The sequence below is a fragment of the Rhipicephalus sanguineus genome, chromosome 4, assembly GCF_013339695.2.
Source record: "Rhipicephalus sanguineus isolate Rsan-2018 chromosome 4, BIME_Rsan_1.4, whole genome shotgun sequence".
Classification (NCBI taxonomy): Eukaryota; Metazoa; Arthropoda; class Arachnida; order Ixodida; family Ixodidae; genus Rhipicephalus; species Rhipicephalus sanguineus.
The window spans coordinates 34185626-34196535 of record NC_051179.1 but is presented as its reverse complement, the minus strand read 5'-3'; the positions used below and the strand labels follow the sequence as shown (position 1 = coordinate 34196535).

Here is a 10910-nt window from a genome sequence, read left to right as displayed (position 1 = left end):
CACATCATGTTGCAACTGTTCCGGTCCGATCATAGATGTTTAATGAGCCTTCAGATCAATGGAGGTTCGTGCAACAGAATGCACCAAGCACGAAAACTTTTCCTACGATCTGGTCATGGTGCCGGTCACGTAAATGTAAAGATGTTACCAGGCTGAAGATGTGTCACTGAGTGTAGTATTTACAAATCTGTCATCAAGTGACAGTAATACTGCTTTTTTTGGATAAATGTAGATACATAGACGTGCGTGTACCCATAAGCCATCTCGAGGAGGCTTTAGTCTGACTTTTTGCTTTCCACCAAAGTCAAATTGTGTGCTGCAGATACATGTTCAAATATACGTACTAGTAGCCTAACTGTGGCTGTACCTGCATGTATGGGTGAGCGAATATCTCGATGCCGTCCTTGTACCAGGTGATGCGGGGCCGAGGCACGCCGCGCGCCACACAGATGAACACGATCTTGTGGCCCAGAAAGAACTCGTAGTCGAAGTGTGACGCCTTCTCAATCTGGGCACCCTGCAGATCACAAACAGCTGCAGTAAATGCATCATCACTTGAAGTCGCGTTTTTATTGTTGTGGTGGTAGCATGTCACATCAGCCTTCCATTCCATTGCATTTCTGTAAAGGGGGATTATTTTGGTAAGGTTTGGAGGGTGAGGGAGATGTTTGATAGCTGACACTTGGATATGCAGACTTGTCCTCGGCCATATCTGGAGCAATACACTGTCATAGGGCTGTAAGGTGTTTGTCCATTCATGTAACCATAAAGGGAGGGTGGGGTTGGTGTTTGCACACCTTCCCTCCGCCTCCCGGAACATTTTGTTTGTTATATATATATACATAAAAACAGATGCATTAACAATAAAAGGGACCCCCTCCCCCCCCACCACCACCACTTGCTCAAGATAAATTTCTGCCTAGGTACATCCCTATGTGTGACTGTCGACCCTAATAAATTCTTGTGTATCACATAAGTTCTGTGCACGATTCTGATTATGGATCCGTCATATGAATTTGCGAAATATTAATTCTTAATGGCCTTTATTTTTAGGGGCGAAGCTCCTTAAAGCGGCACCCGTTCGTCCCCGTCGTAGTGCGTAACCAGTCTTAACGCTAGTACCAGATCTTGATCTCCAAGGTGGTGCCGGTGGGAGATTTCTCCTGTGCGTTGTTGAACAATAAAAAATTCGCAGCGTGCGCGTTAACTAAAAGCCGAATTCTTCTGTCTCTCATTCCCCATTAGCAGCCATTGACATGTTACAGTAGGAAACGTTAGTAGAAGTAGAAGTGTAAGTGTTAGCTAAAAGCCGACTTCTTCTGTCTCTCATTCCCATTAGCAGCCATTGTTTACCTCCAAGGTAGTGCCTGGTGAGATTTCTCCTGTGCGTGATTAAACAATAAAAATTTTGTTCAAAACGCCGTTGATTGATGAAATAAACCAACGAAAGACACCAGATGTTTTCTAACAGCAAAACGAAAAGACGCCAGATGTTTCTAAAGCAAAACGAAAAGACGCCAGCTGCTTAACGAAAGACGCCAGATGTTTTCTAAAGCAATGGTTTTCTAAACAATGAAAATTCACAGCGTACATGTAAAATTAAAGTGAGCTGCAAGTCGTCATAACTCTCATCGAACCTTTAGTATAAACGCGCCCGATCTCACGTCGGTGATGATGTACTGGGCAGAATTCACGGAAGATTCACGGTTTACAGATGAACCTCCGCAGCTTCGCCCACTCATCATCATTCACTCCGTGGATATGCTGTGATTTTTTTGCCAAATATACGGGTGGGCTATGAGAGATGCTTCCTACAAACCTGGAAATTCGATTACGAGACACATACCCGACTCTGGGAGTGCCTCGAAAACATACGAATACAGTTTTTCTTGGTTGATAAGATAGTATACATGAAAAGATTGCGGGGATGTAATGCCACGTTGGAGTGCCGTTTAAAGCGTGACGCTGGTGTGGTTTCACGCGGAGTTTGCATGTGAACTTTACATTCATTCTTTCGTTTTCTTTCTTTTTAAAACATGTTTTGTTGTGCGCATAGCCCCCGATTCCGCGATACTACCGTATTTAAGAGACGACGAGAGCATGCTACACGGCGAAGCGTGCTATCTGGTGCGCTCAGAATCGACAGCCTTTTGGAAAGCCAGAAGCAAACCTTTGTGTCGCACATCTTGTTGTGTCCAAAAAGAGCGGCAACTAATTAACTTGCCTCCGCGGGTGTATTCGTTTCGCCCCTACTGAACTTTGGGAGGCACCGCTGCGGGGCTAGTTCGAAGAGCCCTAGTGACGAAATTCTCCCTTTCTATACGCAGCTCCCAGAGAGTGAGAGAAAGAGAATACTGTGAAGTGCGCTTCTGTCTATCTCTGTAGCTTTCTCCAGCAAGCGGAGTTCTAGCTCCGAGTGACCCGCGATGTGGGGGGAGGGGGCTTTGTAGTGTCGAGGAGGTGACGGCCGTACGTGCCGTCGCAACCGGGCGAGAATCGAAACCGGAGCCGGCCGTATACGTGTTCTGCCTGCGGGCGTGACCCGCCCTCCCCATTTCGTGTCTCCCTCTTTCGGCCTAATCAGCGCTGCGCTCCCTAAAGATTCGCGTTCGTTCGCCTCTCGCGATGCGCGCGCGGGTGTTGTTTCTTGTTACACGCGAAGACTGCATACCACGTATACGCGGCCTCGTCTCCCCCATTTTATCCTCTTCTTATCCCCAAAAGAGAGGCTTTTATTTCCCCGCCGTCACGCGCGCACGCCTCTTCTCCCGAAAGGGAGTTGGCTGACAGGGAACGCGGGGCATCGCCTTTCTTCGCCCATTATCTCCAGTCCCGCGGCTTCTCTCTCTCTCTCTCTGTGATTTCCCACTTGCATGTCTTTTTTTCTTGTGTTCGTTCTTTGGTTCGCTCCGCTCTGTTACATTATAGTGGAGGTCTCCCACCGAGGCAGTGTTTCCCAACTCCCGAATGCTTCCTCCTCACCCTTTTACTTTCACTTTCCCTTCCCGCGCTGGTGATACCTTAAGTTTCGTCATCAATGGGTCCTTCTGTATCGTCTGTCACGGTTCATAAACAACTCCCTCGCAGTTAGCCGACCGTTCTCTCGGTGACTTTGTGTTATCCCGTCTTTTTTTGTTTGTTTGTTTATCGCGCACTTCGTGCGACTCTCACGATATGTCGAGACCTCGGCGATTCCAGATCGGTGTATAAGTGCGCATGTAGCTGTCCGGTCTGTTCTGTTTCTTCGTGCGCACTTCCTACGTACGCTGCCCTAGACCTCTTTCTCTCTCTCGCTCTCTTTCTCCGCACACACACACACGCACACACACGCATACGCACGCACGCACAGATCCGTTAGGCTTCACCTTGTCCGTCTCTCTCTAGATCTCTCTCTCTCTCTTTTATCGCTTCTTTCTGCACAGATGTCTGTGCCTTCGTGGCCCAAAGCCACGTTTGTTACATCTCTCGGCGCGTTTGTCTCCGCTGCTCGCAACGTCTTCTTCTTTTACGGCCTCGTTTGTCGCCATTCTTGCTCCTGACGGTTTTGTTGCTGCCATCGTTTCTCGTTCAAGCCGCCTTTCGCAATTCTCTCCGTCTATTTGTTTTTCTTGTTTTTTTTTCTCGCGAGCCGTGACCTAAAATGCTTTTTAGTTCCGCGCCTTTTCTCCGAGTCGGCGCATTATACCGTATATATATATATATATATATATATATATATATATATATATATATATATATATATATATATATATATATATATATATATATAGATATACGGTGAATGCGGATGCTTTAGCTGTTAGTTTTGTCAACGCGCTTAGGTCTCTTATCTTTTTTTCTTTCCTTCATCTCTTGGTTATTAGATAAGCGCGCGGAATGGAAATGTTGGCTAACAAGCAGTGCACTTGCCCTGGCTGCTATAACTCGGTTAGGAAACTCGTGCATCGCGTCGCGTACGTTGCGTACACGCTCAAATGCTCCGCACGAAAAAAAAAAAGAAAACGGCGCGCATCTGTTCGAGCGTAAGAAATTCGACAGTCGTACTTTGCACGGTGAGAAAGCTATGGTGGAAAAGGAAGAAGAGGGGGAGGAGGAGGAGAAGTGACCGCTAAGGCCAACAACCGCGCACAGCGCGTCCACATCCTGGGGCGAAATATGACGCGTGCAGCAGGTTGCCGGGCAGGGCACTGATCTCGAAATCGAAGCCGGAGGGCTGTCTGGCTGTGTTGCCTCTTTTCCTTTTTATTCTTTGACTGACATCTCGCTGTTCTGGGTCGAAGCAAAAGTGTGATGCGTCTGCCAGGTGCCTCCGTATAAGGCGTTCGGCTGCGGAGTGCGAGGTCGCGCGTTCGATTGCCAGCCGCGGCATCAGAGCTTTGACAAAGGGAGAGAATGCAATTAATTAATTAATTAATTAATTAATTAATTAATTAATTAGTCAAACAATCAATTAACAATAATAATATGAATGGTCATAGTTAATCAGGAAGCCTACATCTTGGTGTCTTTTGTAACCTCATGTGTTGCTTTGAAACATCGAAATCAGTCAACGTGTCAATTAGTGTGTTACCTCTCTGAACATTAGAAACGATGGTTGAGGTATTGCTTATTTACGCTATACATACAGCGCGAGTTGAGCTGTCGCATCGCTAACTCTCTCCTTTCATTAGTATGTGGACTCATATTTTCTTTGAGGGTATGTGAGCGTTGCACAACGCTCGGTGTCCTTGTGCGGGCAGAATAGCTTTCTCTGAATGCCATAGCATTTACACACACACGCACAAAGGAAGGAAGGAAGAAATGGCGAAGAAAGGTTAATTGTCATATTTTTAATTAGCACTAACGTTCTTTCTGTTGAGTTCAATATTTTTCATTCCGCACCTACGGTCTATAAATAGTGACTCCGCTACATTTCAGGAAGAGGCTCTAAAGGAGTTACGCATACCGGCTTTGAAATGAAAGATTATACTTTTTCCGGGATCATGCCACGCGCACTGTGCCTCACGTTGCGTGCGTTTCACCGACGCGTTTTTACTCAGCGTCTCCGCTAACCCTTAATTCCCGCGGCGCGGTTTTTTCGCCAGGTTGCTCTCGCAGGTGCACTCTTCCGCAGCGCAGCGCGCGGTACACGTCCGCAATTTGTAGGCTTCTAACTCCGCCTCGCATTCGTCTTTGCTGCTCTGTCTTTTTTTTTTTATTCCCTTGGTATTTCCACAGCGTTTCGCGGCGGACGCGGCAAATGGGACGGTGCACCCATTAGCGACCGCAGTGTACGAAGGTGCCCGTAAGGTGGCGCTCTTGCTGTGTGACTTGTGTTCGCTTTTCTTCCAACCTGCAAGGTCCTTCCTTTGTACTGCGTCGTAGAAGTAACTTGTTCAGCCGGGGAGGTTGGAAATATAAGAAAAAGTAGAGCGGCGAACTCCGCGGGGAAATAAAGAAGAACGAATAGTACTTAGACGGCAAATTAAGGGCCGGAAATGAACGCTTCTTTCACTCGCCGAAGGTCTTCTTTCCGTCGCTGTTGTTGTATACTATGTATACATTTGTTTTCCGTTCTGTTGCTACAGCTGCTACGGTACGTCTGACTGTAAGCTCTGTACACATAACGACGAGCTCGCTTCGAGAGTTTTTATGTGTTTGTATTACTTTTCCCTTTTCTTCTTCAAACTGTGTCTCTGGCTCCTCTATACAAGATGTGGTCGGCTATAGCTTCGAAGACTAGTTCTATAGCCTTAATAAAACTTCATTTTTTTTCTTTGTCTTTCTCTTGCTCAACTTAGTGGAATCTGGGGATGCGTTGGTATTCACTGGTATGGAGTAAAGGTAGGTTATTGTAGAGGAAAGGAGAATGGAAAGATTAGAGCAACCGTAATTTTTGGTGTATAAGCTGATATCGACATAAGGGAAGGTATATTTTAAGTACCCGACTTTCGATGAAGTTTGTCTTGGCACGAAAATAGTGAACATGTTTTGAAACCCACCCTTGACGCAACAGGGAAGAGGTAAAACTTTTCTTTCATTCAATGAAGACAGGAATGATCTCGTCGTATTTTGTCTTCAGCATCTTTGAACACTCTCGTAGGTAACAATGCTGTTGCTCCGCCTCAATTGCTAATTCTTTGCGGAAACGAGACATTACTCTCTTGAAGTTGTTTCGAAGACAAAAGCTTGACCGCGAAAGTCCAAATGGTAATTTTCGCGAAAGTTAAGTCGCGGTTAGTACTTTACGTTCTGCGATCACTCGGGATCGTATAATCACTGTCCGTGTGGGCGTGAAAGTTTGCCTTCGATTTTTACGTTTAAATATTCGCTGCAGTCTAACCTGGTTCTGTCGTTCAATACACGAAACTGGTGTTACAGTAGCCGAATAGTAGCGAACACGAAGAGGAGCTAGTCCTTGCACTTAGAGGCTTTAAAAGTAACCAGCTTAGTTAAAAGTAACCATACTGGCAACCCTGATCGATCGCGTGGCCGCTCTTTGAAAGCTGCGCACAGCGATGGAGCCAGTTCTTTCCAGTATCACAGGTTTTTTGAAGCGGAGAGAAGCTACGCGCTAAACGGCATATAGGAACTTTTTTAGTAAGACCATACATTTACATAATGACTTTTACGGCTTTGCAGGGGAAAATCTATGCACCTACGCGCACTCTCGCTCCCGTTGAAAGCCTCATCATTCAAAACGGCCGTCGCGGGATAAATAATGGCATACATTGTATGTAGGCGAATCGTCAGCAGTAAACACAAAACGCTGCTAATGGCGGCAGCGTTCGTCCCAACTAAATATCTGTGTCGTTTCCTACACGAGAATATTTTGACTTCACCATCTGCGCCAGTGAGCCCAGCAGCGACTTTGTGCCGCTATAACGCTCTAGGAATGCGCTCTTTCGGGAATGACCGCGTGGTTGATGCCACGTACAAGTATTTGTTTAGGAAAGCGGGATGCGGTGCATGTGATGGATTCGTTTTTTGGGCGCATATTCGGAATAAGCTACCACTCACTGGCTTCCGGTTTCTGCGTAGAGTCAACCGTCCACTGCTTGCCCTAGAAGGGAAATCTCTCAGTGCTCCGTGTGTCATAGGAAAAAAAAAAAAAGAAGAAATGATATGATGTTATAGACAGATATCAGTCAATGAGATGTCTCATTAAAGAATTTTTTTTTGTGTTGCTGTATATAGGCACTTGGCGCTGTAGTGTAACGTTTACCATAAAGATTGTCGGACCCTGCAAACCTCCATGGCAAGTATGAGCGCAGGCGCTTCTTGACATGCAAGTCCAATACACGCCTATGTAATGTATACCGACGTTTCACTGCCTTTTGGTCTATACCTTCCGTAATCATTCGTTTGTTATTGAGACCAATATACCACAATGTCTCACAGTGACCTTCTCCTATGAGAGAGAGACGACGACGACGATATGAATAAACTATACTATAGTTGCGTCCCAAGTGGTTCGTGACAGCGGATGGGGTTCCACAGCATATATAGGCTGGCGGAACAATGGCGCCGCCAGAAGCACTCGAGCCAGAAGTGCGCGACAGCTAGAGACGAGATGAAGCCAGCGGTTGATCGGCCCGCGGCAGGCGCAGATATTGCGTCGCCCTAACGGACGACTAACGTGCATACAGCCAGGGGTCCGAGCAGCGAGCCGTGCAGTGCTCGGGCCATTGGAGGTACATGGTAGAGGCAAGGCGTCGAGGAAAGCGGCGATACACTATTGCACCCCAGGGCACGAGGAGGAGGAAAAATAGGTGGGGGGCCAATCTCAGCGCCCCGGGTGGCCCAGCGGTGATCAGGGCCGTATTTAGTGGATCCGGCCGAGTTCTCGGCGCGTCACTCACTCGTTCGTTCGTCGCCTTGGGCCCCGCTGCGTAACAAAAGAGCTCCCCCATTCCCTATTGTTTTGTTCTTTTCCCCATAGTTTCCCTTAACACTCGACGGTGTCCCTGTTTCTCTCCTGGCCCTCCCGGTATAGCTTCCCTACTTTGTCGGTGCGCCAGTGGTGTGTACCTGCTTTTGCCTCGATTGCCTCTCGAACGAGGGAAGAAGAGGGAGGACAGAGGGATTCCAGGGATAAAAAAGGATGAAAAAAAGGGGGAGCATGGGGAGCACTTCTCCTTCGCCCTCTCTCGCCTCCATGAAAGATGGTTCCTGCCGGAGGTGCGACATCTGGGCGTAGTGTTTTACGGGAACGACCGTATACTTAGTCTCTTTCGCTGTCTGTCTTTCCTTTCTTGTTTTTTTTTTGCTTTTTTCTTTCTTTTTGTTATCTCACTTTGCTCGACGTCCGGTTTTATTGTGATCGCTTGCCGATGCGTGAGCGTTTCTATTCCTTTTTTTTTTCCCTCTTTTTATCCTCGCGTCGTTTCATCGATGCCGCACGCCCGTAAAGGTCCCGTTTTCTCTCAGCTACGGCGTATACTACGGTCCCTAATGAGACAGTTCGTTTCTCTTTCTCGCCCGCCCCCCCCCCCCCTTCCTTTGCTTCAGCGTTTCGTGGTAGTTTCGGTTTCTATTTTGTCTTCTTCCACTACGCCCTTTCTTTCCTTCTTTTTCTCTTCGGTTTTTCTCCCCCTTTATTTTTCGTGCTCAGAGCGGCTTGTGAGGTGGCTGTTTGGAGAGCCGGACTCTCCCGGGGAACGGAACGGTCGCGATGACAGCGGACCTATGCCGGGGGGTATCAGAGTGGACGGCTCAAACGGCAAGGGCAGGTGAAAAAGAAAGAAAGAAAGAAAGAAAGAAAGAAAGAAAGAAAGAAAGAAAGAAAGAAAGAAAGAAAGAAAGAAAGAAAGAAAGAAAGAAAGAAAAAAAAGGTGGGAGGCGGGCGACGTCGTAATTTCAGCCGCTTTCGTGCGAAGCTGCGCTGTTTTACGATTTTTATTGCGCCCGTTAGTGAAACGTTGAAGGACTCGGTCCACCCCGCCCCACCCTTTTTGCCCCCATTTTTTTGGTTGGTTGAATTCAGTCGCGCGTGTTCGTTTCATTAACTTCTTTTCTCCCTTGTGTTTTTTTTTTTTTCGTTGACCAGACGTTCGCTTTCGGGGTGTGGGTGTACTTTGCGGCGAGTAAAACATTTTATTCGCGCTCGCCCGTAAAGGGGCGGCGAGGTGTCGGAACAGGGTTTGAGGGGGAGCGGAAGAATGGGGGAGCCGAGTCGAGTGGGAGGGTGATGACCCTATTAAGCCATTATTTCTCCGTCCCAGATTTCCTTCATTACGCTTACAGTCCCGTTTTTATCAGCCTCCGCGGAACGGGAACGGTTGTCGTTTTCTTTTCTCTACTTTTCATTGGCACCGCCTCACTGAACGCATAGACTTCTTTTTTTTTATCTCGCTCTGTTTTCTCGATGGCTAAGAAATGGTAGACAGAGAGTGGAGTAGATGGCGCAAGATTTTTGGAGGGACGCAACGCCTTTCGACGCTTTAATAAGAAGCCCTCCCGAAGGATGTGTCAGAAACATGCGTCGGCCCCTGCTGACCAGCGACCGTGTGTTCGCTTTCGACAGCTTTTCACGTGTCCTTTCTTTTTTCTTTTTTCCGGCAGCACCCGAGGCGTTAAAGCAGCGTCGCACTGCTGCCTTAGATCAGCACGTTGACTAGTTTGTGGAGCGCGCCTGATTCTGCGGTCTTCGTGGCGAATCAGAGCAAGAGTTGCCGAGGGACCCAACTTTGTTTTTTTTTTTTTAAAGGCGGAAGCCTGAGACGCCTCATCAAACGCGAAAGGCAAGAAACGTGAGTGATGCAAGAAGTCATCATGTAGTGACGTCACCATATAGCGTCATCGTGACCTCGCAGATCGCCACAATTTGGGTCGTCGTCAGGACGTCACTATGACGCCATATAACATGGCGTCACATGATGACGACAACGCATGACATTGTCACGAGGTCAAAGGTGGGCCGATCCGGGAAGCACCGCAAAACCACGTAAGGTGCAGACAGCTTACAAGAGGGGGGAGGGGTGGTCACTACGAACAACTGAGAAGAAAAATAAGATAATGGCTTTAGCCTTCGAGTCATCTTACGCATTTAAGTGCACAAGGGGCCGTACGACTTTTCATTCTCACGCTACTCGGAAAAAAGATTACAATAAGATTGTGTATGGGTGCAGGAGCAGTAAATAAATATGTATACGGCAAACCAAAATCTAAGGCAGTAGTATGTGAACTGAAAATTGTAAGAAGGCATGTTTTCTTTATGAGGGGACGAAGCGAGAGAAGACAAGAGCAGGTATGTGTTCGCTCATACTTAATTGGACTTCGAGGGAGGAAAGGTCCTAATGGGGTCGTTTAAAACTTTATCCTCCATTCGGCGCAAAACTTCAAGGCGGCTAACAGCGCTACGCGAATACACGAAGACGAAGAAGATAATGTATCTATCGAGAACAAACGAAACGCGAGCGCCGCGAGCACGAGTCAAACGCCAACAGAAAAACTGCAGAAGCGCAGTAAAACATTATTTGATAGGTTTTACACGAGGGCGTAGTTTGCTTTCCCAAACAGCGAACGCTCATTAAAGGTCCAATTGAGCGTGGTAATTCGTCAGGTGCACAGCCATGCAATTACGATGCGTTGATCAGAGTGTTCTCGCCCTTACCGTTTTCTGCACTGAAGAATAGTCAATCGGGCTGTTAACCTGGTTAACCTCTGTGCCTTTCTTCTGTTGTTCCCTCTTTCTCTTTAACAGTATCTAGCCACACAATGTTTGGTTAAAACTTGCCGACGTTTCGACAGTTGCAGCCTTGAAGAAGACAAGTCCGCTTGTCGAAACGTCGGCTCCGGCACACAAACCCTGCTTACGATTTTTTCATCGCAAGCTTCCATCTTCCCCTGACTCCTGCCTTTTTTTTTTTTTTTGTTAAAACGCGGTAACACGTAGTGTCGCTTACACAGAGGTTTTAAGGGATATAATT

The 10910-nt window shown here is 47.2% G+C and overlaps 2 protein-coding genes across 3 annotated transcripts in view; one reads left to right on the top strand and one right to left on the bottom strand.

The window, feature by feature from the left end:
• LOC119389743 (procollagen-lysine,2-oxoglutarate 5-dioxygenase) overlaps positions 1–10910 on the top strand; it is a 143535-nt gene that overhangs the window by 33984 nt on the left and 98641 nt on the right. The window lies entirely within an intron of this gene.
• Positions 1–10910, bottom strand: part of LOC119389745 (immunoglobulin domain-containing protein oig-4) — a 50226-nt gene that overhangs the window by 2186 nt on the left and 37130 nt on the right. The window contains exon 3 of the mRNA XM_037657124.2: positions 368–517. Within this exon, the coding sequence (XP_037513052.1) occupies positions 368–517 (150 nt within the window). The remainder of the gene's footprint in view (positions 1–367; positions 518–10910) is intronic.